General features: G+C 38.6%; 1 protein-coding gene across 3 annotated transcripts in view; it reads left to right on the top strand.

Moving 5' to 3' along the window:
* lpgat1 (lysophosphatidylglycerol acyltransferase 1) overlaps nucleotides 1-27,201 on the top strand; it is a 40,063-nt gene extending 12,862 nt beyond the window's left edge. For 2 of the 3 annotated variants that reach the window (XM_067482130.1, XM_067482131.1), the window contains exons 4-8: nucleotides 2,030-2,125; nucleotides 5,133-5,412; nucleotides 11,259-11,385; nucleotides 23,787-23,893; nucleotides 24,472-27,201. In XM_067482130.1, the coding sequence (XP_067338231.1) occupies nucleotides 2,030-2,125; nucleotides 5,133-5,412; nucleotides 11,259-11,385; nucleotides 23,787-23,893; nucleotides 24,472-24,623 (762 nt within the window). In that variant the 3' untranslated portion in view covers nucleotides 24,624-27,201. Of the gene's footprint in view, nucleotides 1-2,029; nucleotides 2,126-5,132; nucleotides 5,413-11,258; nucleotides 11,386-16,111; nucleotides 17,257-23,786; nucleotides 23,894-24,471 lie in introns of those variants that run through there. The other variant, XM_067482132.1, reaches the window with a different exon arrangement.
* The last annotated feature ends 643 nt before the right edge of the window (nucleotides 27,202-27,844 follow it).

A 27,844-nucleotide genomic window follows, 5' to 3' on the forward strand; every position in this document is an offset into this window, starting at 1 on the left:
GCAAAGTGTTAATGAGAACAAGGTCCAATTAAAGGCAAAAAAAGTCCAACCTGAATGATCATACAGTCTTATCAAATCTGATGTTCCATTTACAAACCCCATTTCCAGGAAGGTTAGAAAGTTGAGTAAAATGTAAAAGATTTTGTATTTTTAAGTAGTACAAAGACTACATATCAGATGTTGAAACAAAGAAATGTCTTTGTTTTTTGACAAGCATTTGCTCATTTTGATGCCAGTAACAAGTCTCAAAGGCTTTGACATGCATGTTTACCATTGTGCTGCTTAAGGTCTTAATAAAACTCTGTAGGCATATAGGAGACGGGGAGATCAATTGTTTTAACTTTGAAAGCCAAATTTTTAGAAAGCAGAGTGTGTTTGCTGAGAGAGGTGGGTGGTGGGTGGTGGGTGGTGGGTGGTGGGTGGTGCCAGAGGAAGGCTGGGGAGACACTGTCCACCCCTAATCCCAGAGTGACAATGTACTATGTGGTATGCAAGAAGAAGTGACCAAATCTGAGGCTAAATTAAATGTCATTTTATTCATTAATTCTTTATTATTTTATTGTCATTAATTCATTTTATTTTGCACATTTGGCTGTAGCTCAGTTGGTAAAGGCAGTCGACCACGGACCACAGGGTGAGTGGTTCGATCCCCGGCCCTGGCTATAAGTCGAAGTGTCTCTACGCAAGACACTGAACCCCTAACAGCCCATACCCCTCCCCAGCTGTGCAGTGGTGGTCCGAGCCCGGAAATAATTGGGGAGGGTTGCGTTACGAAGGGCATCCAGCGTAAAAATTGCCAGAACAAAGTGATTTTTAGTTTAGTTTAGTTTTTTTAAAACTCCATTTCACATAGCTGTCAAGTCAGTAGAGGCAGTCCAGCAGCACAAAGCACCTCTACAATTTTGTACATTCACATTACAAAATCTGAATTTGATTACTTAATTTTTTGATGAAGAGTTGGTCGGGGCTTTTTTTTTTTTTTTTTTAAATATAAATAGGCAGGGAAGCGCAAAATGAGTGCAAAAATTCTGTCCTCTCATTGTCAGTACTTGTTAATTTTTCTAAAAAGACTTAGAAAAATATAGAAAAAGATGCAATGTACACCTGTGGAGTTCTCACATATGTTGCCAACATAAATAAACAGATCATTGACAACTTCTACATTGGTAATAGTGACATTGAGAATTAAGGATCACAGAGGGAACTTCAGCAGTGAATTCTAAGAAAAATGGATTTTGTTTTGAAAAATTTCCACCATACCGGACACATCTGCTTTATGTACTTTGTTGCCTCTACTATCAGATTTTTTCAATTTCTCTATCGTAATAAACAATTTGGGAATGGAAAGCACTCACTTTGTGTGATGATGAGGATATAATGGAGGGATTTTTGAAATTATTTGTGCTAGTTTGATCAGGACTAGGAAGTAAATGGCCCAGAAGTGAAGCCTCTTCCTCAGACAAAAAAATCATTGTACCACTGAGTGTACAGCTCCAGACTGTAGTGTCAGTTTGTAGCTGTGGTGCGACTGTGTGAAGAATCCATGAATATCAGCAGGGAAATGTCCAATTCGCATTAACTGTCAACATTGAAAGTCAAGTCTGTCACTTTTCCACTGAAAGAATACATGTTGTCCCCATGTTCTACAGCCTTGTACAAATCATCCTGGAAACTAGCTATGTCTTTTGTTTTTTTTTTTAACATTTTTTTAGTGCTAGTGCAGACAGCTGTGACGATACTTTTGTTTCTATTTTTTTGGCTAAGGCTGGCACTGCACTGGAGCAGCTGAGCAGCACTGCAAAAACATAACATGATCTGCCTCAACAACTGCATCCCTGGCCCAGTTTATCCTCTTAGCACTGAAAGGACAGTAAACCAAAGCTGCAGTGGTGCAGGTCATGGGGGTGGAACTGCTCAGAGGGGGCCAGTATCTGAATGGGCCACTGGCACCAAACTTGTATGCTATTGCTAATGGGAAAATTAATGAGTCTGTTACAGATGTCCAATGTGTTTCTCCTCTTTATTTCAGGTGGTACGAAAAATGATGTGGTTAATGGACCATGTGTTCAAATACACCAACTTTGGCCTAGTGTCCCTGATTCACGGGGATTTTTTCATCAGACAGGTAAGATTTGATGCCAAAGGCCTTAGTAAGTTTGTTTTTTGTCATCCCAGCCTTTACTTGGCCATGATAAAATCAGCAATAACACATTCTACTTCACAGCTTTAACACTGCACATGTTTAGATCCTACATGCTGCCCAGCAGGTTCTGTCAGTTGACATATTAGCCTCAAGGCTATTGCACCGGTTGTCACTATGAGATGAGACTATTGTCTCTCATTTGTCAACACCTTGATTTTTCCCCTGTAGGTCTGATGATTAAAACACAGACCTTTAGGTCATTACCCAAATTTCATCCTTCCAGCTACTGCTGGCCTGTTTTTACTGCGATCTGCAAAAGTGGAGTTGCTACCCATCTGTTTATCCCAGCTGGGCAGCAGATATATTTGCAGGCTTCCTACAGCAAATTGGATCCTTTGAATAGGGAGGGATGACCCCTTATTGTAGCGGGCAGTGGTCTACACAAGGTGCCCACTGGTCGCAAATTCTTGCAATACCATGAAAATGTTTTATATCAAATCCTAATTAAAATTGAGACAGTGTTCATTGGTGGATTCACCTAGAAGAAGGGATATCGGGGTATCTCATTTGTATGATTATAGCCTAAAAATAAAATCTGTCCTTTTTATTTTTAAAAATTATTAAATAATTCTTTTTTTACATTTGGTCCCTTAGGTATTGAAATAGAGCTGATCGGTTTGCCTAATGGTCATAATTCTCAGTGGAGTTAAAGAGGACGTGTTTGCTTCAGCTCCAACAGGGAAATTTGAAAACGCTGTTGCTTCATTTTGACTGACATCATTACTGATGGCCTTTTTGTGTCGTAATAAAATGTTTGTTCTATTTGGGAAATAAATGGAAAAAGGAACATATCCTCACTCACTTTTAAGAGCCACAGAAACAAGATGGCAAGAGGGAATAAAATTATTATTATAATTTTTTGTTTTTTTAAAGTCATGGAAATGCTTTGCCACAGAATTTCACATCAGGCTCTGTGTTGAGGATGAAGCACCCTGAGTGTGCTAACAGCCAGACAGCCCATGTGTCTGGAAGGCGTTTCTGCCATCCTCTTCTCTGTGATGCCCACTAGTGTGTATTCTTGACATCTTTTCCCAAACTACTTTACACATCCCCTCAGCACAGCAGGAATCTGCCCTGCAGTTTTCCATGCATTTGCTGTCCACTCAGGCCGGCAGACATGTCTTCAACATCATTAGGCCCAGCATGCTTTGATGGAACACAACTACGTGTGGTGCAGGACTTTAATTGAATTTTCTTCCTGTAATGTATTCACAATTGTTACCAATTTTTAATTAGTTCTGTGCAATGTTGCCAAGAAATGATCAGTAGTATGTATTAAAATTCTTCCGTATTCATTTACTCTAGTTAATAGGATCTTGTTACTAATGATAATGCTTATTATTTAGTTAGTTAGACAAGTCAAACCTTTTCATTTGTTGGGTCTGTTATGCAGAATCATTCTTTCTAAGTCTGCGGAGCGTATTTTTTTTGCTGGTGCTTTGGCTAGTTTACACCTGTTGTGGGCAGCTTGCGGACTTTGCATATTCTTCATAGTGTGCCAGGGTTAGTTTGTAGATGGTGTAATACATTCATTGTAAAGCTGTCTTTACATCAACCGATTTACAACATAGTTTGCATAATTTTGCTGCCTTCTGGGCAGCATCCACTTTGTCAAACCAATTCCATGGAAGTGAGGAAAAAATCTAACAATGTCGATCGTTAGGCCGGCGGTGTCTGAATTTTCTTATCTGATGCCGTTTGTTCATTTTCAACTTTAAACATGCATATTCAGGCAGCTCAGCTAGGCTAGCTTGTGGTAACCATGTTTGCTGTGTGAGCTCCCGGTGTGCACGTGCAGTGAATGTGCACGGATGTGTCCATGGCCGACACTTAATGTCAGCTCACTCATCCTTAAAACAACAATAAATATTGTATAATAGGCAATGCAGATTGGACACCCTTATCTATAAGCGCTCAAAATTTAGAACCTTCAAATTAGACACCTACATGAACCTTTTAATGATGTACAAAAACAATAGATACTAGATTTGTTTCGAATACAATACTCCCCATCACATCATCTTTGACGTGGCTTTATATTCTTTTCTTTATCAGCTGCTAAGTAGACATGTGATCAATCTGTTTAACTAATGAGTAATAGGCATAGGTTCTTCTTAGAGGAAGAGAGATTATCTGACCAGTGGCTACTGCATATACAACGCATTATTTTTGGTCATGTCTGCGTATATCCTTGGTTTTGTTTGAATAAAGCATGTGGGAGCATAGCAAAACGGTGCAGGTTTCTCACTTGAGAGACAGTGCCTAATATCACAGACCTTCAGCTATTAATCAACGTATAATTCAGTCAAAGTAAAATCAAAGAGTGAATACAAAGTAATATTATTTTATTCTCAAAACTGAATCCCCCCCCCCCCCCAAAACACACACAATTACTTTTGCCAAAATGTAGTTTTACTTCATACAGCTGCATAGGGAAAAACACACCGCGCGCGCGCACACGGAGTCCGTCCCAGCAATGCTAATGCATTTAAAATAGCTTTTGACCAGGCCTAACTAAAAATCAATGCTACTCCTCATCCAGTCACTGCTAATGTTCCTAATGTTTTCAAGGCCATCATGTTTTGCATCCATTTGAGCAGTGCCATTAATGTTGCTGTGAATGCTCCACAGTGGCACTACAACTATCCGATTTGTGTTGGGTTGTTTTCAGTTGTTTGCTTATTTGTATGCTGACAAAAAGCAATCAGCTTATCACGTTAATGAATTTAACAATTATCCTCAATTGTTTTGTTTGCTTTAGGCAGTTCATTACCCAACAAACACAGGACTGAACTTGTTTTCAATGCAGTTTTCTTTTACATTTCTAGAATAATGGTATCTTGACAGTAGGCTACGAGTAAATGAGTATGAGTAAATTACTCGTTAAACTATAAACCATTTATTGTATATTTTTTGGTTGGTTCTTCAGGGTAAAGCTCATCGAGACAAACAGCTGGTCTACCTGAAAGATCACCTAGACAAATGCTACTACAGCCGTGACAGGAAGTGGATAGTGCTGTTCCCTGAGGGTGGCTTCCTGCGCAAGCGGCGGGAAACAAGCCAGTTGTTTGCCAAGAAGAATTCTCTCCCTCACCTGACCCATGTCACATTGCCTCGACTTGGGGCCACCCACCTTATCCTTAAAACCCTGTCCACCCCCCTGGAGAATGGCAGCGTGGGCAGCGAGACTGGCACCGCTAACCAGACAGGTAACACTCACAGACATACGCTAACAGACAAACAGAACTCATTTTTAACCCTATCTAATGGGTATTGCATATTTTCCCCAATCCTTTTACAGAAATATTTAATTTGTATTTGTGTATTTTGATTTTGATTTTGAATATGTTTATTCCTCTGAAAGTTGGTGTCTTCAGTTGACATCTTTGAAAGCGTTTGTTGTTTGGTAAATTGTACACGGATTGGAAAGTTTACAGAGAGGATCGTTTTTTTTTTTTTTTTTTTGTTGACTGTGTCATTTGCTCCATTTTTAAAAAAACATTTATGCTGTTGTACAGCTTTGTGATTTTATTATGGCTGAATTGTTTGAGTGTTGTTGTTGCATACTTTCATTGATTTCAACGTTGCCTTATTAGCCATTTCAGTCATTGGTCTTACGTAAAGAATTTTACTGTGGGTATAATGTCAAACTGATGCCAGCCCGTCATAACAAAAACATTTTTAAATTCTCAATTCAAATAAGTAATTGTGACTAAATTTCTTTTGGCATATGTTTTTTTAATATGTTTTATGCCCCTGTGCTCTTAAGAAAAAAAATGGAACGTCATATGTACTTACAGCCAGTTTGAAAGATGCTTAACACAGACAAAAAGAAATGCGTAAAGATTTCAAATCGGTCAAATTGTGCCAAAATCAACCAGGACTACAAAGACTAAAGAGAGGCCAATTTCTTTTCAGGCCTGTTACCTTTGGTACCTGTCTAATTTACAATAACTGTCTCTGCCTAATTCAAGGTTTGAGTATGTCATAAGGATAAATGCAACTCAACTATTTACAAAAAGGATTTTATTTTTATTTTATTTATTTTTATAAGCTTTTGTTTCTTTCAGTGTTTTTTTATTGTTTGTAACTTCATGAAGGTGAAGGTTAAATATATTAAATGTGATAAACTACAATGAAAGAAGTGTATGTGGTGAAGTAGAATGTCAAACAAAACAAAGAAAAAGTGGATATGTAAACTCAGGGATAGATTAAAAAAGGCCTGGTTTGACCTTCTGCCCCAACTGTGGATGGATTAAAAACTACTGCAGGGCAAACTAGAGGATATCAGCACAATATTTATAACTAAATCCAAGATGCATAATTCAAAAGTTTTTGTTATTCCTTCATCTGAAATTGGACATGAATCTCGCCTGAGGTCAATTCAGAATGTCTCCTTCTCAAGTTTCAATTTTATGCAGCTCTCCTGGGTCACATGACATTTAAAATGAAACAAACCTGCAAGCTGGCAAACATGAGAGTTAAAAAGAAGCTGAACTCATTTAATATTTTACTGCTGTGCTTTAAACACTTTCAGATTTAGAGGAGTCGGGGAAAACGTGGAGAGTGACACTGTGTTCATTTGTGTTGTTTTTTTTTTTTAAACTTGCAGATTTTTTTTTTTTTATACGGAGGTTGTAAATCTTTAAAAAAGTAGCTGTACTGTGAAATGTCTATGCCTGCTTCTAACACAAAGCATTAAATCACCTCTATATGTTCTGTGGTTACCTTGAGGCCTGTTTTATATGAAAGGCAAGTGTTGGTGAAGAATGCCAGAAGAGGAAAGTCATAACATGCACAGAACTGCCAGAAATTGCATCAAGGTCCTTGAAACCCCAGTGGTGACATGCAGAAGAGTAATTTTTCTGTCTAGAGACCAGCCCTAATTACAGCCAATGAGCAGGAAGATAACACTGCAATTAACAAGTGTCATTTAAATCCCCCCCCAACCCCGATTTTGTGATGTAAAAGTTGTTTTTGGGGAGGTTGGTACACCTTAAAACTAGATTGTGTGTATAATGTTTTATTCTCTACAACATTGTTAAGATATCGTAGTAGACCTGCTTCTTGGAATCAGCCTCACCAAAACCACAGAGTTAAAACAGCTATAAACACAGAGATGCAATAAGGCCCCCATGCCTGCACACACTGCACACTCTGCTTACCCAGTGGACTCTCCTGGCTTAGGTTCAGAATCTGTTTTAAGGGTGTGCTGCGTTAATCGTAACGCAGACAGACTTTGTGACTGTACTATGGAGATTGTGGTTCATAGACTTTAGCCCTCCTTTAGTTTGCGAACACGGCTCTGTGTCCTACAGCCTCAGCACTAACTGCAAGATGCCGTTGCTGTTTGTCCCCCGGCAGGACGAACTGTCAAACCAACAAAGCGTCTCAATCAGCTGTCGTAAATTTAGAGAAAGACAAACGGTGCTGTTTATGTGCTTAAGTATGTGCTGTATGTGCAGTTTTTGTGTTTTGGCTTTTCTGCTAATTTGCCTCAAAATTTTCTCATTAGTGTCAACAAATAGTGACTGTCAGCAGAGGTTTTTTATAAGTGGCGAGAAGAGGTTATTTGGCTGTGTCATAGGTCACCTTATTGAAGACTACTTGCATTACTGTATTTTTTCCCCTGCTCTGTATTCAGAGGTTCCAGTTCATATCCCAGTTCATACTTTATCTCTGTGTGTCCTCTTCTCCCTTCAAGTAGCTCAGGAGGAGGGGCCGGTTGCTGCAGTAGGGTTTGCCCTTCTGTTTGAGTCTAGCTAATGGCATTAAAACCTAGGGCAAGGAGGAAAGAAAACACATATCAAGCACTATGTCCCTAACTATCGTGTGTGTGTGTGTGTGTGTGTGTGTGTGTGTGTGTGTGTGAAATGCTGATCAAAGACACAGCTCTGTCTCCCTCTGACCCTCCCTGGTGTGTGCTGCAGAGGTGCCCAGAGCTTGCTGACTCACTCAGAGACAAATGGGCCACTTGGAGAAAATAGGATTTGATATAAATGTGTGTGCCACTGTGTATCAGCCATGCAATGTCACCCAGGCTAAATACACTGCTCAGTGCAGATACAAAGCACATGGGTCACTGGCTGCCAATGTAGTTCACAGCCTGCAGAAAAGCCATGTGTGCAGTTGAGACAAATGAAGTTTACATGCTATAAAACTGCCCTTAACAGTTGGCAGGTAAGCAGAGGTCACACCTATGAGTTATTTATGCTGGGAGTGGCCTGCAGGTAATGCTGACCAATCAGAGGAAATTTTATCCACTATTTAGTCTATAGGAGGGACAGGCTCAGGCTTCAAGTGTTGTAATTGGCCTTCAGGGTGGCCTGAGAAAGAGCCAGATATTCACCGGTGTATTTGCTTCCTCTTGCTGTTTACACAAGGGCAGGGCTTCTCTGAAGTCATTTTAAATTACCACAGCTGCTGTTATTACAGTATTGTTTGTCACAGCGTATAGGGCAACGGCAATACCTTGGCTCAGGGCCCCATTCTTTGGCTGGCCTATCACCTGAGACTATGGCTGCCTTTCAGCACATTTGGACAGAGCTCTGGGTCCAATTACCCACACAGATAGCTGTGATGTTAGCCATTCCTAGCAATACCAAGTGTGCCTATCAAGTCACAGTAAATTGGAATAAATGAGCCTGAAGCTGGTGCCTCAGCTGCTTTTTGTCGCCTCATTTATTTGGTCAAACAATGTGCACTAATTAAACAGAGGTGTGTATTCTTATAGGTCTTGGGTATTCAAACGCATTCAAGGTGGAATTAAAATATGCCTGTTTGTAGAATCTGAATGAATATTTTGTAGATATCATTACCAATATTTATCATACGTTGCATTTTCTCCTTACTGTAAAAGTTATAAATGGAGTAGATATTACTTATCTAGCTACCTCTCTAGCTTCACAAAAGAAAATAATTAATGTACCAAGTCTAGGAAACTTTTCTCAATCAAGGTACTTTAACGAGTTGATGCAACAATTGTGTGAAAATAAACAGTTTTATAAAGGAATCCTGCTCACTGATGTGATATACACTTAATACACCTTGAGCAATGAAAGACAACCATTGCATTATAAACGGCATCGAAAGATCTGTTATGACACATGGTTATATTTTCCCCATAACCTATGTTTTGCAGGTTCCCCACTCCATTTTCAAAGTATTTTGACTTCCCTTATTCAAACAATGCATAATAACCAACAAGTGTCAACTGCACTAATGCTGCATGAGCATAATGTTCCTAGTGTACGCTCAAATCATTCAACTTTATTTACATAGCACCTTTCGTGCAGGTTAATGCAATTCAAAGTGCTTGAGAGATGACTGAAAAGTTGACGGAAAGGCATAGCAAACACGGACAATAAAACAAAACTGAATATAATAGAGAACAAGAGATACCAAATGGGGGCAATAAGCCCAAGACACTTACACTGATAGACACAAATAGAAGAGTAAAGGTCTAAAAAATAAAAATTGGAATCTTTGAAACAAGATTAAAACAAATTATGTTTAGATTAAAATAAAACAAGGATAAAGATAGAAACTATAGGAAAGGGGGAAGCAAAAGAAAACCAAATGAACAGTGCACATAAAATATTTTAATTAAAAGCCAGGCTAAAAATATGGGTTTTAAGTTGGCATGTAAAAACATCCACACTTTCTGTTGTTCAGAGATCCTCAAGCAGACTGTTCCCACAGTGCAACACGTGTGAGTATAAACTCTAAAAGCTGCCTTTTTGACACCCATGTTTTCTGTATTTATCCAGATTTAAAGGTTGAAAATACTTTTAATTACCAACATTTAGTTACTAACACATGCTGTGCAGCATAACTTGGCCAATCAGTTGTTCAGCGTGGCTTCAATTTGTCATACAGGCATGGCATATTTGACTCGCTATAAAGAAGCCAGTGTGCTCACAGAGGGAAGTGATTGCTGCACAGTAGCCACAGACAGTATGGGCTGTGACTCAAGCAGTGAAATTCTACGCTGTGCTGACTGAGGATGCTGGTGTTGTCTCGTTTACATTTGATAAGCTTGAACAGCGGAGTCACCTTTTTAAAGAACACTTCAGCATTTAGTTAATGTGCTTGTTTGCTGTCAGAACACATCGTGAGATGTTAAGGCTGTTAGCACTCTGTGCGTTCTGGAAAGAGACAGCTCTGGGGCATATTATAGTTTACCTTCGCTCTACTGCTAAATGCATGGAGAAATGTGTTACTTCTGTCAAAATGCTGTGCGTTTCTCAACATTCGCCACTTCCCAAAGTGACATACACTAACTTGCTGTAGAATGTGTTTATTATCACATTAGACTTCACACATGCACCATGTTTGAGTTAATTTAGTTGCCCAATTAATACTAAGCAAATTATTTCTTATAGAGAAGATTCATCAGCAATATCATACCCATCTTTAGATTTGTCATATGTATGTGCTGGATCTGATCCTGCATTATTGCTCCATAATCACACACACAACCTGCAGCCAACAACCACATTTTAAGTATGCATCATTCCCATTTAAAATCCCTTGCTTACCTGTCACCCTTTTCTCTCCTTTTCCATCCTCTTTCTATAAGGCTTAGAAAAGTAGTTTTGTGCTAATTTGTTGGTAACATAACATTATGGTATGTGACGCATGAGCTTTTGAGGTAGAAATGTTTTAGTGTGAGTCATAAACAGAGCTGCCAGCCAAATTCCATCAAGTTGGGACCTCAGCTGGTATTCTACCAGTCACTTTGGCAAGTAACCAACCCCTATTTGGGTGCTATAATATAAAAATCTAGCTACCAGTTACAGACACTATGCTTAAGATGGAGAACCAGGGTGGTGGCAAGCATCTGAACTACTAAAATGTCATTCAGTCTTTACAAACTGCAGGTCTGCTGTGTTTCTTTGGTTGGAGATGAACATCAGGATTTGCTGTGGGGGTTTATTTAGCTTTAGCATACCTCAAATACTTGTTGAAGCGGGAGCATGTTTGAGCTAATTATCCCTGCCTGTGTCATCCGGTCCTCCCAACTCACTTTCTGTTTGTGTTTCTTTCTTGGCAGGTAACAAGCGTAAAGGCTTGCAGTGGGTAATAGATGTGACCATAGCATACCCTAAAGCAAGACCCATGGACATTCAGACCTGGATCTTTGGCTACAGGCCGCCTACAGTCACACACGTTCATTATAGGTAAAGGTTTTTTTTAATTGCATTTACCTCTTCATACACCTAACAGTACAGAGGCTTCTAGACAGCATTCACATATGGAATAAACGTTAACCCTTGATAACACAAGTTCGATGCAGCAAAATCCACCTTGCATACTTGATGAATTATCAGAAAACTCCTTAAATTAAAGGGTTATCATGTGACCATGCTTAAAGCAATCTTTGATTTCTGCAATTATAGCTTTTGTTACATAACTATGATGATTAAAAAAAAGAAAATGTTCTGTTATCAGAAAACGTACTGCATACACGACAAAGGAAAAGTAAAAGGAAGATGGAATAGAAACTAAAAATACCGTATGCGACTTTTCAATTCTTTTAGTATCAATATGCATTAAAAGGTTACACGTATCTTACTGTGAAAAGGTGGTGGTGTTGTCGACAGCTATCTTGACCGACTCACAGAACAGCATTGGTAGTGTTGGCTTTATTTGCTTCTAACCTTTTTTTGTTGTTTTATTTGTCTTTTGAAATGGGGGAGGTCTTTTTTTTATTATTTATTTAATTTTTTAACCAATCAGGACTTGCAACAATTTCTACTTTGCGTCATTTTTTAAAATGTAATAATGACTAATACATTAAGGGCTATGCAGAGTGTGGTAGAGCATAGCACATTGTAGTAGAGTTTAGTGGAGCAGGGAGAAGGAGGGACGGGTGGAGGAGAATGGATTCATTTGCAAGCCTTATGCAAATTGTAGCATTAGGTAGTTGTATTCACAATTACATACAGTATTCTGCAACTAAAAATGCAGCTGCTGCTGCTATGCAAAAAGTGCACTTGTCCCTCCATGCTATACTGCTCTTACAGCCCCCCAGACTGCTCTTAGTTTTCAACCCTTCCCCTTTGTGATATGACAGAGGTGGCCAGGATTAGATTTTCTGCAGGCTTAGTTAAAGATGCAGAGATTGTACATCTTGTTTGAAGGGTGGGACAGGGCAAAGTAAAATGTGATTTATGAACCCTGGCTTGTCAGCCTTTGTCATGAGAGACAACCCCCCCCCCACGTGGATGAAATCTGAGGACTCATTAAGTCTAATTAGACGAGCAGTAGATGCACTAGTCCCCCTCCACCCTGGGGACTCTAATCAGCCATCAACCCAATCAGCTTCCCTTGCTCGGTCAGCAGCTTTGCAGCCTGAGGATGAACAGGGAAGCACCCAACCAAGCTAAAGACACAGCTGTTCCTGTTACGTGTGCCCAGGCACTTCTAACTGCGTAGAAGCCACTGATCATAGAGAAGTTAGGCCCATGGTGGTATAGTTGCAGAGTCAACAAGTGGATTAATCTGCCTGCTGATCAAAGGGACATGGGGGGTGGACAACATGAAGCCCTTTAGTGAGGCAGCTAGACAAGTATGCCACCCTACATCTTTGCTGTCAGTTTTGGATGCTTTCTACAATAACAGTATTTGTTCACTGGCATTGTCCTGATGCAAGTCCTTTGGTAGTTGTAATATACTGATACTAGCAAGATATTTCTATAACCCACTATTTAATATGTACTATACCAAATTTTATTACCATCAGTACTTTTATGAATGACAGTGCTTTAATCAGTCATTTCTCCCGAGTACGTTGATGTGCTACAGCTCAGGTGTGTGTGTGTGTGTGTGTGTGTGTGTGTGTGTGTGTGTGTGTGTGTGTGTGTGAGAGAGAGAGAGAGAGAGAGAGAAACTCTCTCTTTCCACTGCCTGTCTGCAGGCATATTGGGGATGTCTGTCATCTGCAGGCTGCAGGCAGGCAACTCTCACGGTGAATACGAGGCACTGATGCAGGCACGAGCTCGTCGTGATTTGACTTGGCTTGTAAACTATGCAGACACATGAAGTGAAATGTGTTATTATTTTGCTCATGGAGCTGAAAGTCAGCGCAAGCCAATGGACAGCACAAAGCCCATCTGTAAAAGATGTTTTAAGTAGCCAACAGGCACAACTCGGCAAAAACACCTCATCGACAGACCTGCTGACTCCAAAGAGCAACAGGTTAGAAAATGCGATAGCTCTCATTACTTAGTTTGTGACAAGCAAAAAAATTTTTTTTTCACCATCAGGAGTATGAATTTTAGCATAGATTGCAAGTTGTTAAAATCGGGTATTCATAAGTTAATAGATCGACAGCCAAAATTAAAAATCATTGATTAATCCACATTAAGTACCTTATGCTAATATGGAAATCGTAGCATTTTTGTCAATAATGATCAATATTGGTACTAAAGTTTATCATCATAGAGTGGTCTGTTTTACAGTGAACAATAAACTGTGATATATAAGCAGAGATTATGGATCTTTAGAGAATTACTAATAAGAGAACAAGCATATAAGAATCAGTTCACCAGGTTCATCTATTCACACCATTATTATACAAGTCAACAAAAATCATAACAAGTGTTAAGAGTAAATATCAGACACAACATTTGTGTTTTTCAGTGCCACAAAAAGACAAAAACTGGTTATTTCAGACAGTGTGAAGGGCAGCGGTTTTATTCTCAGTAACAGTAAAACATTTATAAAAATGCTTCTGATTTTGGAAAAAAAATGGGTGAAACCATGTTTTCTTGTGTGTTTCAAACTGTATCTTTATATTTTTAGAACGTTATCATACCTTAAAAATGTCCGATGTTGGATTTTAGTGGCGATTTAGCATGTTGAATCTGTGGTGGAGGTAGTTTGGGGGAGAGAACTCTGTGACTGGCTGCTCAGCTGAGCGAAACAGTGGTTTTACCCATTTAGTGTGGTGTCTACCTATTTTTGCATCCACCTCTTCTTTGCTTGTCCTACAGAGGCGGAAAAGACCATTTAGCAGGATATTGGCATAGAAATTGTTGGCTTACTTGTTTTTATACTTGGTCTTATGATCTTATTTTGCCTCGCTATGTAATTAAAAGTACAAATTCCGTAATAGTTCTTTCCCCCCTTGTAGACACAGAAGGTGTGTTTATCAGCAAGATGCACACTGTAATCTTTGTGATTTGATTAAGCACAAGATGTTCATTCTTTGCAGTCACCTTGTGATGTTGCAGCCCTATATTTGACATTCTCAGCCTCACAGTTTTTATGTGAATTGACCTTGAGCTGTGCTAACAATTTACAGGGCTGTATAAATGACTACTGTGCCTGATCCTTTGCTGCAAAAAAACAGCTGAGTATTAAGTAATATTTTAAATGAATCCATGTTGAGCACTCTGCACTTAAAAAAAATTAAAAAAATCCTTCTACCTACCTCTGCCCTCTGTCTCCATCCTCACCCCTTAGCTCTACCCTCCCTTACTGTGTCTCCTGCCCTCTCCCCATATAATCTCAGCCTCCCAGATTGCAGCATCATAAGCCCTCTGTGAATGACAGATGGGAAAGCTAGGTGGGTGTACAGAGGCCGAGCGAGGGCAGCAGTGGGTGTTAAATACGTTGAAATCCTTTTCTTACGAGTGCACCTTCTCCTCTCTCTTTTTTTCCCGTGTGTTTTTTTTTTTTTTTTTTTTTTTTTTTTCGCTGCTGTGTGCATTTCTGAAAGCTGCTGTTTGAAAATATCTGAAGGGTGACATGATTTATAGAGTCAGAGTCTGCCTGGTCAACACATGGATGCTTTCGGACTGCACACCTGGCTTTCTCTTAGAAAAGAAGCACACAAAGATTTTGTTGAGCTCGCAGCCATATTGCCTTCTTAAGATATCTGAGGCAGATTATTTTCTTCCCTAAGATCTTTGTTCAAAAAGCTGCAAAGTATATACTTGTATGTAAATCACACCGTAAATGTCCAACTTAACAAATTTTCTGTTTGAGGTCCCCCTCTAACAACTCATCCAGGTTAAATATCTAACAATATTTCTTTTAAAGCTTAGGGTCATTAGACCAGTCTGTTACCACAGAAACTCATTATAGGAGTCACCAACCACCTTCACAGCCATCATTGGCCTTCTCAGGATGTGTCAGAGTTCAGAGTTCATCAGCAATGATTGAAGAGGCTTTCAGATACTGTGCTTTGGTAAATTATTAATTAGTTAACGTGAAAGCGCTTCATTATGGTGTTGATTATAAATGTTATCAACAAAATATACTTAATACTTAACGGAACAACAATAAAAGACCTATAAGCATCCTTTGACTGGGCTGATAAGACACCATGAGCATTCTGTGCTTAATAATAATATAATTATCAAATCATTATCATAATCATTATCATATCATTTTGATATTAACATACCAATAACTAAAACAGACTAGTGTAAATTCATTCATGAACATTAATACAGTACAATACAAAATTGAGTATTGATTGCGTATTGGTCACAGCTAATCCACTTCAAATGTGGTTTCTTGTCATTCAATAAAAAAGTTTGAAGACTCCCCTTGAGACAAAAATAACAAGTGGGATATAATTGTCACTAAACAGTGCAACATGTATTGAATCATAAGATATTAAATAGCCAGTAACTCAGATGTTTTGACGTTAGTAATTCCGAATGTATTGCAGTGGAGTTGAATAAGGCTAAAAACAAAAATGCAGAAGACCAAATATTTATTTGTGGATTTGTTCCTATTTTATATACTTTATTTGGAAGAAGTTTTCTTTCCTGTTAAATTGAGTTCAAACATAAACATAAACAGCAGTTTAAGCATTTCAGGGCGTGTAATGCTTATCAACCTGTTACAGCAGTTTTATAGTCCATCTTCTGACCTTTCTACTGATAACAGGTCGGTTTTCCCAATCTCGGCTGTTGCTAACCTCTGAACTGCTTCTCCTACATCGCCTACCGGTTTCTTGTGCCCTGAAATGACGACAACTGCACGCTCACAGAGGCGTATGGTCACGGTGATCAGTGCTCCTGCCACGTAGACGCAAAGATCAATATGAGGATAAAGGTGAACAAAAGCACGGGAATGTTGGCCGGTTACTCAAGATCAAGTCCAAAACCAATTTTTAGGTTTTTTACTAACCTGTACTTTGGTGCATACATACTAGACAAATAATTTGAAAAAATGCACAATGCTGCATTTTTCTCAATTCGTGTTCACTCCGAATTTTTAGAAAGTAACAACGTATTACAATGAGAGATTACTGTTATCATTTGTGACCGTAGGTAATTAGGGAAGGCAAATTCCAGGGACTAACCGCATTTTACTGCATCTCGTTATATGTATTTGTACTCTGGTGTCATAAAGAGCTTAAAAAAAACAGATTGTGAACTTTGTTGGTGCACATTGCAACTTGACGCTGTGTATCATAAGTGGTGGTAAATGGACAGACACTGGACAATGTTGTATAATCTCAATACAAAAAGCATATAGAGCAATAGGGAACGTTTTTAAATATCTTAGTATTAACACGTTTCAAAACTTCTCCTGTTAAGTCATACACATTAAACAGTAAGAGCTCAAGTTATTGAGTATTTCTCACTCTTTGCAGCTGGTCAGAGAATTTCAACATCTCCAGCTTCCTTTATAAAGTTTTGCAGTATTCTCATATTGTAATTTGATAATGACTAATACTTGGGCTGTGCGAAGTGGGGCGTGGTGTAACATTCAGTGGAAGAGCATAGACAAGCCGAGAGAGCAGAGTGGATTCATATTGAGTTTCATGCTTTCTCTAGTTAAATTTGCTTTTTGCAACTTTAACAGTTAATTTGATTAAAGATGAGCTTTTGTATTTAACATCCTGTGATCTGTCTACTTTAAGATAAATCACCCTTAAAGCTTGTTTGGAAGTTCACCATCCATTGGTTAGTCTGCAATTTTAATACATTATAGCTAGCAGCCTGATGAGACTGGTATCACAGATATCCCAAATTTTAATCTGGGTCGTATGCAATATGGTTCCATAATGGAATAAAATATTTGAAAAAGATCTATAGTTGATTTTTAAAAAAATAATAAATAATGGTCAGAATGCAATATGACCTGGGTTTGATAATATTCTGCATCTAATGGGGTTTGGTAGCCTTTTATTGAACCAGTTCCCAAATGTTGTTCACTTGTTTAATCAAAGTACAATAGTTCTTTTTATGTTTAGAATTTTATAACCAAAATTTTATCATCAACACATCAGTAACACTGTGATGTGATGAAGCTTTTACAGTAACAAACTTTGTTGGAATAGGCTGGAAATAAATCTATGCATTCATTCATTTGTTCATTTAATTTATTTATTTATCTGAACAAAAACTAGTGCTGGACGTTTTATCGACTTTTCTCCCTGAGACCTTTTTACATCTACACCATACCATTTCCTGAAACACAGACCGCCTCAAGCCACAGAGGAAGCACATTAAAGGCTAAATGGAGCAATTAACAAGTGGACTCCCACTGTCCCCCAACTTATGCCTGATTGCAGATAAGCACTACTTGGCATTCTGCAAGGGAGGTTGCTTGGGAGTCATGTGGAGTTTGTGGTTTACTTAACGATCCCCACTGACCACAAAAGTAAAATTATACAGGGAAATCTCAATGTTCCAATAAAGCACAAAGAAAATAAGGCTGCATCTAAACTTCATTATATTTAACTTATTCTTTGTTTGATCACTACATTAGCTGGCATGCCAGTGGGAAAATCAAGAGAAGGAACTATGCAGGGTTTTTTATCACACATAGATGAGGACCCCCATCTTAAGCAGAAACAGGCAGCACAGGAGGAGACATTTGGTCCCCAGCCACTGCTGCTAATCTCAATGTTCACCATGTGCGACTTTGTGTCTGAGAGCAGACCTCACACAGCACCTTTGTAAGAGATTTAGGACTGTATAGAGTCCCAAAACAATGACTGGCTGTTGTCCAAAGAAGCTGGTGGACAGACTTTTCCAGCCACCGTCCAGATTTAATTAGCTTCTCAATCTACTGTAGTTTGGAAAGGAAACGACATCTCAAGAATAAGAGCTATACACAGCCGGAAGGGTTCAAACAAGGTTATTAGGTTAATTATTTGCACTGTTTATTACCGTAAAGTACCGTACCGTCTTATCTATTGAATAAATACCATCATAACTTTTCGGGGGGAAGTAACACATTACGTTTATGTGTTTCTCATGTGCTTTGCAAACCTACAGGAAATTAAAGACATGAAAGTTTCTTTATGTATATAAACCATCTATTTCACATAACTTGGGTCAACACGTGGTGAGTCTGATGCTGAAGGTTATTGACAAGGGAAACTGCAGCTCTCCCCCATCTGCCTGTCTGAACGCCAGGGTGTCAGGTTAACAAGCCGGCCGCTGCCAAGTGGGTTAGATTGGAAATGAGAGCGCTGCTGTGGCCACATGCCAACACATCACCACCAGTTCCTTACCATCACTACTGTACGCTGTTTCACATCCGGCTGCAGCTCAGCACAACAAACACTGCCATACTTTCAAATGAGAAGTGTGGATGTCACAATACTGAAAATCTGTCAAATTTGATACTACAGTAAAATACATTGAAATATATTTCAAACACGTCAAGAAAAACACTGAACGTTTTGGCAGTGTTGTCGACAATGTCGCTAATATATACTTGGAAATATAACCGAGCTGGTTTTGCCATACGTTTCTCTTTAGGCCACAGCCTGCAAAGGGTTTTCTTGAATCCTGTGTGCAGATCTAGAGGCCTGTCTTTAAGGTGCTCGGATAAGTTTATGTTCTGAGTCTTAGGTTCTCCATCACTTGTCTATGATAATCCACCTTAAATGCAAAAATACTGTATCCCCATACACAGTGGTGTTTATTTGGTATTTTGTTTTTGTTTTTTCCACAAGTTATGGCGGACTTCTTCCTGCACCCACACAGTGCCACTGGCATGTTATTACTCTGTCTACCTTCCTCCTTCTTGAGTTTGTGTTTGACATCAAACTGGAAAACTAAAGTCATTGTGCTGCCCCGTCCGTTCCTACAACATCTACGATGCCTCAAGTGCTCACTGTATCACAATATAGTTTATTTTATGAGCAGAACAACACTGTTTTAACTAAAACTTCTATCACCTCTCTAGGGTATCGGCACATGCTGAAATGGTGGACTCTTGCTAATGTTTCATTTTTGTTCTGTTGTCTATTAAATTTCAATTGCATCAACAATACTCATAAATTCAGTTTTTGTCTGCCTTGATGGTCTTTAAAACCGTGTTAAGAGGATTAATACAAGAGAAACAAGGGAATTATTGATGCATTACATCTGAAGTTAAGTCCATCAGATGAGGTGAGACAAACTTACTTTAGGTATGGTCTGCACATTTGGTTTTATTTTAAGTGTTACATTATTTGCATATTGAGTTGGTTATGTTTGGGTCTAAGTTTCAAAGCAGCTGTGCAGTTGGGGCTTGATAAATTGCAAATTATTTTAAATGGGGAGCATTTCTGTTTTAAAATTTGTTTATCAAGATTGTCTCGCATTCATTGCATTCAGTTTTGCATAAATTGATTATGTATTAAAAAATGTCACAAATATGACCAATGTGTCACTCCTTTTAGGCATAAAACAAATCAACCTTTTGAGAAAAGAATGACAAATACAGAATTTGTTCTAGAAGCTAATGTTTCCAAAACACTTGACAGTGTCCTGAAATGCAGATGTAATTTGGAAAAGGAAATGAACCTTGTGAACTTCCCACACACTGTTTGATATTGGTTGCCAGTGGTTAGTGTGAAACCAATTTTTCCGATCTACAGGCCCACTTCCCAAAACCAACCTGGCTGATAAACCAGTGAAAGCAGCTAAGAGGGGGAAGATACTGTATGCTATCTAAGCATGTCTTGCTTATTTTCTGTGCACCTGATTCAGCAGCACCTTTCCTAAACCTCAGCTGCTCTCAGCAGTGTGTGCAGCTGCAGTAGACGCCGAGAGATCCTGATTTCTCCATGAATATTTCAGCCACAGGAAAGCACTGTTCCAGCCGTCTGCTACCCAAGGCCCTAAATTATTATTATTTTTTTTAATCAAGTGGCACAAGCTAGCTCATATTTTCCTCTGCTGGGATTACAGAGACATTGGTTTGCATTCTGGAGGAGACGGGGTCTCCAAAAGGCATCCTGTACTGAAGCAGGTGTGAATCATGCATTTGTTACATTAATTAGATCATACATTTAATCATTCATTTACTTGTATTGGACAAGGCAAATGGCATCACCATGCACTGCTCTGAAAAACACTCCAGCACAAAATGCACTAAGTGGAGGCAACATGTCGATCAAACAAAATAAAAAATAAAATTAACCCATCCCAACAAATATAAGGCAGTTACTCTTAAAACACGGGTTTTATTCCTGTAGTGGTGACTTGCTAGATTCATCATTTGCATTTAATCGTTACTTTGCGTAGAAATTTTATCGTGTGAGTCTTCCCATTAAAGGGCGATGTGTCTGTTCTTCTCAGCCTGTTTGTCACTTTGCTTATTTTGCTAGTGCCTTGAGTAAGCACCACTTCCAGTGGTTGGTTTCTGTGGCACATCAGTAACATAAGACACACCTGATATCCACATACATTTAGGAGAGGCTTCGTGGAATATCTTACTTTGGCGTCTAATCACCCTATCAGGTGGCTGTTGCAGCTTAGCTCCAGTTTAGTGAAGCCTGAGCCGCTCCGCCGGGCTGTTTGTCAAAAAGCTGTTTTAAATGTCCTGGACCCAAAGTTCAGCATTATTAGAACCTTTTGATAAATGAAAGTTGTGGATTTTAGTAGCTTTATATTCTTGAATTTAACAGGCACATCATGCTATGTGACATAAAAGATCCCGTACTTGAACAGGACCTTGTTCAGACTTGCCACAGAGCAACACCCACGCTGTGAACTGTTGGATAATAAGAAGTTTCCATAGACATGCACTTTTATCAACCAAAAGTCTGGAGTGAATCATCAGCAACTGCCCTTCTGATCTGTTGAACAAGCAGGCCAAGCCTTTTCCTGATTTGGTCACACAGTCTGCTTCAGTTCAAAGACCAAGTTTTACTGTAGGAAGCGTCCATCTGTGCTAATGTGCTTTCTGACAGTAACTACACTTACTCTGAGCTTTTTACAACAACTAAAATAAAAATATCGGCTCAGCTCAAATAGAAGTGATGCCACTGGCTTCTTCCAAGAAAAGATTCCATTTTCAGATGGTTTTGTAAATGTGCTAAACAAATATCAATTTGCTCAGTGAGCGCTTTTTGCAATTAGTTTTATTTTTAGGAGAAAATGTGAATACTTTAGAAATTAGCTGCAACTAATTATTTTTATTACTTGATTTGCAGATTTTTTTCCTGATTAATATAAAATGTAGTCATTCAATGTGTATTATGTTACGGTTTCCATTACGCAAAACGTTTTGGTTTACTATCACACATATCAGCGAAATCAGCAGACACTTATGTTTGACGCACCAGAAAGTTTTTTGTTTTTGTTTTTTTTTTTTACTTCTTTTTAAGAACACTTTCCTCTGGAGATTTTTTTTTTTAATATTAGTTAATTTGTCAATAAAATGTCAGAAAATGACTAGATATTCTCCCAGCCTTGTTTTATTCAAAAACCAAAGATATTCCAATTGACATCTAATATGAAAGGAAAAACAGCAAATCCACATATTTGAGAAGCTGAAATCAAGAACTGTTTTTGTTTTTCTGCTTAAGAGACTTGATGAACAATAACTTCATAACAGGAGTATTAAATGATAAAACGAGTCTTTTCAGCACAGTTTTAGGTCATTAATAGAGTAAAATCACATTTACAATACCTAACCTAAACGCATTAAAAAAAACATCCCTGACTATTTTCTAGTGTCATGTTATTACTTTTTTAAAATTTATTTTTAGTGGATTCTGTGAATACTGACTCTTGTAGCTGCAGACAATGTCATTACCATCATAGGGTCGTACCTGCAACATGTTGTTTCAGAGCAAAGCTTCTTCTACAAGAAACGGTGTCACGCTGACAGAACTGTTTAGCCTTTACTTAGATTGCCTGTAATATTGTTTGTTAGCTCTAGTAATCAATTCTGTATCATTTATTGCTTTCCTCTTACTGAGGCTTTTCTTATCGGCACAGATGTGCTCTTCTGTGGTCAGGAGTATTGAGTGCAGAGGAAGTGCTTGTCTCAGGGAGGAGACGGTAACCTCTATTTGAAGGTGACCATGGAGCTGGTTTGTGTGTGTGTGTGTGAGAGTGTAGCTTACTAGGGACCCCTTCTGGCTAGAAACTAAATTTCATCTCTTCTCTCCATAGCTTCCAAAAGTGACCCTTTTTATAAGCAACATACTGTTTCTGCAGCCGGTACAGGAGTCATGGGGTTTTTGTCATTGAAACAATTGATTTGGCAGCTAGAAATTGAAATGCTGTTTAGAAATAAATAGCTACTGTAGGGTTGGATGTTAGGAAAAGACAAATACATACATACATACATACAGGTTATTTTCCATTTAATATTTTTTTTTCTAGAAAATGGCAAACTGGCATTCTTTTGTGTAACATAACCCAAAATTTACTGTCAACTATGTATGACAGTTAATCGTTGAGTTTTTTTTTTTTTTTTTTCATTTATTAAGCAAAAATTTCAAACGCTTGTTAGTTCAAGCTTTGTAAATACAATATTTTGGAGTTTTGAACCAATGTTTGGACAAAGCAAGCAGTCTCAATGTACTTATTACTTTGGCTTAGTTGTTAAAAACTTTTTTCAAAACCTTTTAGGACCAAATAGAATAATCCAAATAAAATCAATATAAATATGATGATAATAATAAAAATAATCATTAGTTGCAGCCCAGAAGTCTGGTAAATCACTATTAGTCCATTAATAAGTGAAAAGGTTGAACATTGTGATCTCTGGAACTCACAATAAGTAATTTTATTTGCAAACATTTAAAAGACCTGAAAATTAATAGCTTATTTGATATTGCAAAAAAACAACCAAAAAAAAAAAAAAAAACAACCAAAAAAATTAGCTAATGCAATAATGATTCGCTACTACTACTACACCTTCCAAAGCATTGAAGGACAATCTGTGGTTACATGAATGAAGTGTTTGCTCTCCATGGTCAGCGCTTGTTTTTCCAAACTAGTCTTTTATCTATGTTCTCTGAACTCTTTTAGTTTCATTTATCTATTATCCACCTGCCTCTTCCCACTCACATTAACAGAGCAGGTTTGTGGAACTGCATGGCCTGTCTGTCTCCTGCCAGGACCCCCCTCAGCACTTCTCTCTCCCCGTGACACTCTGAATCTGCCAACTAATGAATCCCCAAAACAAGCTTAAGCTACAGCAAACGCACAGACGCCTCTAATAGACTCTGGTTGGAAATAGACTCTGCTCAGGGACTGTAGCTGACACCCTGGCTTTGGACCTTCCACAGTGGATCAATGCAGACAATTTCTGCTGAGAGAAACTCAAGTAATGCTTGTTTGTGTTTTCTCTCTTTCTCTCTCTTTTCTTTCAGGATGTACCCAATAAAGGAGGTTCCTCTGGAGATGGAGCCCCTGACTGACTGGCTTTATCAGAGGTTTGTGGAGAAGGAAGATTTGCTGACCCACTTCTATGACACAGGTTTGTCTTGCAGTGTTATTTTTCCTCTGACAAGCTATGACATTAGCGATCAGACCTCTAAGGTTTATAGGAAGTAGTGTTTGTTATACTGCATCACCCAGCATACAATTCAGATGAGCTTAACTTTCCTTCTTGTTCTTTTAATGGCTGCTTATTCAGGTAAAGCACCTCATTTACTTTCTCAGTTCCGTTTGGCGGGTTACTACTCTTGTTACCACTATATTGCTGCACAGTGCAGAAATAACTTAACACGTGAATGTTGTAGTTGCTTAGAAACTTTAGACAGCTGTTTGCAGTGATATTTATTGTATCCCATATTTTTTGCTCCTTACTTTTAAATTTACCACATGAGTGATCTCACAGCTGAACTGCTAATCTGCTGATTCTAAAATGTGACACCAGAATTATGCTAAATGTTGGAAGGGTCTGTTCACCAAAAAATGGCAGCTTGTTGTTTACTTTTTCGTGGATCAATTTGTGGTCACTGCAAATTACCTGATTTTCTTAAAGCAACAAGTAGACTTTTAACCTCCTATTTAGAGTCAGGACATGTGCTGAGTCTTTATATCTTCCACCAGGATCATTCCCACCTCCAGAAGGACAGAAGGAGGCAGTTTCCCGACAGATGACCCTCGACCCTGTGTGGCTGTGTGTCATTCAGTCGTTTGCTTTCGCCTCCGGCTACCTGTGGTACAACATTCTCCAGTACCTCTACTGCTGTTTATTTTGAGTGTGTAGATTAGGCAAGAGTCTTTATTGGACCACTGGAAAAGCCTCAGGATCCGTTGGTGTGTGTTGCCCACGATGCCCCCTACGATGGATGAATGTACATTTTCAACAGAGAAGACTTAAACAGGAAACAAAGAAAAAACATGAAGACAAATTACACAAACACACTACAAAACCCCATATTATATAAAACTGATCTTACACAGTGTTAACTCGCACACATCCCAAACTCGACACACTCGCTCTACTGGCCTAGCAGAATAATCTCGCACTCATCACGACTCACATTTTGATGTTTACACCTCCGCAAACACGTAGACGTTCACACGTAACTTTTTATTCAGAGTTAACGTAATGAGGCTCAGGACTCCTCCAGAAGATGTTCTGGACCAGACTCTCTTCCCCTCTCTTCCCTTCCCAGGCTTTAGCCCTACTAGTTTTACAGAGTATAAAGTATGTACGGACATGTGATTGATTATGTCTGACTAAAAGCATAATGTCTGCTCCTGTTCTTCTACCTGGTGAGAGCTGATGAAGCCCATTGGACCCCTCTTTCAGCCTGCTGACTAGCTGGCTGGCTACACCTTCCAGAGCGAGTGGCTGGACATTGATGCTGGCGACCAGCAGCTCCTCTGGTCTTCATTGCACTAAACATTCATACTGCCCTACATGCTCCCTGCCCCAGGAAATACTCCTGAATAGTAGCTGTCAGTTTTTTTTAATGTCATAACTTTTCTTTCCATTAACTTGCATATCTCCACAACAACAGCCATTGAATTTTTTGTTGTTGTGTTTTTTCTTTAGTTTTTTTCCCTCCGCTTTTTTTGACCTGTGGGATTTTTTTTCTTCTTCTTTTTTCTCTCATGTCCACCTGTTGGTCAAGGCAGTATTCTGAGCTCGCTGACAAAGAGGGTTTATGTTTACACTGGTGGTTCTGCTGAAATCCTAAAGGAATGGTGGCTATGATCCCCCCCTGGATTTCTGTTTCACACATGAAGGGGACGAAGAGGAGACAGTGCAGCAACACGGATTTTTAAAAAGGAAAAACTTATTGGTGGCTGGCTCAGCCGGAATTGCAGTCTGATCACCTAACTAGCAACTCCCTCTTTGTGGATTAACCTGTTCACCTTTCGCTCTCCAACATGCACACACACACACAACACAGACACAAATACACATGCGCACACAAAGCCATGTGCAGCTAATCAGCAGCAGCGTATGTCTGAGGATCATCTTGGTACGCCAGGCTGAATAGGCAGAGACTCTTACTCCCATATTGGACTACATAGTTTTACAAATATTTAAGCCATATGCTTAGTGTCGACAGGGTGGGGAAAAGAAATGGGGCGGGGGGGGGGATTTTTTATAAAAAGCTACCCTAATGTTCAGCATTCTAAAATAGAGATTTTGGCTTACAGAAGTATAGGTGTCATTACTGTAAATTTACAGCATAACCTGCCCAAGTGTGTGGTCTCCCCCCCCCCCCCCCCCCATTTTTATATATACGATTCATGTTGTGTTGCCCTGTGATGTCGGAGTGTGACAGCAATTTCACCACAAGTGGTCAAATTTAATTTCATTTTAAATTACATTTCAACTGTCGTCATCATATGTTTAAATCTTGTACATAAAAAGTGAAGGAGGGGTTATTGTTGGAAATGACAGAATCGTATCTTTTTTTTTTTCTTTTTTTTTTTTGATCTTTAATAATTTTTGAAAATTATAAGTTATCAAATGTTTTTTTGTTTTGTTTTTTTTAAGACAAGGATTATCTTTTCATGTCTCAGTGTTGCCCTGCATTTTATTTTATGTTTTTTAGCTCCTGAGCATAAAGGTCTTTTTAGCTCAAAAGAAATCAGAGCTATTATGCGACTGCTGACATGCTGCTCGCACATTGACCGATGGCCCCAGTTTCAATCAAGTAAAATTTTACATTTTAAATAATCAGGATTTGGAGGTAAACCTAAATCATCAAGCCCTTAACCTGATGTCCTGGTAGACCACATTCCTCAAAAACCCATTTAAACAGTCAAGATGTTCAAGGAGCCAATCTAAAACCGGGCCAGTGAGGAAGGGATCACTCTTCAATTAAGAGGGAAACTGGCAGGGCCCTGCAATGATGCAGCTGTTCTCTTTCTCTTTCTCTCTCTTTCGCTCTGTTGTGTTGTGGTTTTGAGGTAAATTACATGTAATTTGCTTAGCCTGCTTTAATTAGGGAAATTATAGAGGAGCAGCATTTATCGTTGTCCTAACTGATGCATAAAAGGTGCATTTTAGTAGTTACTGGCCTCCTTGTGTATCACTGTTGGTGAAACCTGTGCGTGACATTTAAAAAAGGGCTGCCTGACCGGGTAGGTGAAAATATTTTAAATCTGTCTGTAAATGTTTCATTCAGTGGCCCTTTCAGATTCCCCTCCATTGTGAGAGTGACTTTAAAAGAAGAATCATCTTTTTTATATATATCTATATATAATTTTTTTTTCTTTCTTTTTTTTGGACCATATTTCCAAAGAAGGTGGGGAAATAATGTTTTCCTAGGTGTGGTTTTAGGAAATAAACGCAATAGCGATTTAAACAAATTTTACTAGAACTGTCTGTAATTTTCCATTTTGTACTTCTCCTTTAATTCCTAGCTACACAGCCATTTTAAAACACAAAAATTGTGCTGGAATAAAACATCCTAAACTCTTAAGATCCTAAACAGTGCACTGTCTCTTCCATATACATTTACACTCCACTCCAAGCAAACAGTATTGCTAAATGGTGATGCACTGTACAAAGGAATCAGATAGGTTTACATGCGTTTCCACTTCTTTCTCCTGTTAGAATTACTTTTTGTTCCCGATTAACAAGTTTTACCTTTTTAGTAATTTCAGTCAATAATTTATTAACATTATAATCTTCCTTTAGTTAAGCATATTTGTTATGAAATGTTACGTAAATTAATAACTTTTCTTTTACCTTTGCTTTCCACATTTTCTGTTGGCTAATTGATTTTATGCAGCAGCTCTTTATTATTTCAAACGCTTCTACTCAATTACACAAGTGGAGATTAAGGGACCACACAAACAATTACATGTTGATTTACCAGAAATAATGTTTTTTTATTTTAAACCTCTTTAGACAAATGGCTAAACAATGAATAGAAGGTCAAAACATCTCATTTTCATCTGTCTATCTAAATAATAACATTTACAGATTTATGTTAAATCTAATAACTGG

Source organism: Channa argus, chromosome 17 (genome assembly GCF_033026475.1).
Source record: "Channa argus isolate prfri chromosome 17, Channa argus male v1.0, whole genome shotgun sequence".
Taxonomy (NCBI): Eukaryota; Metazoa; Chordata; class Actinopteri; order Anabantiformes; family Channidae; genus Channa; species Channa argus.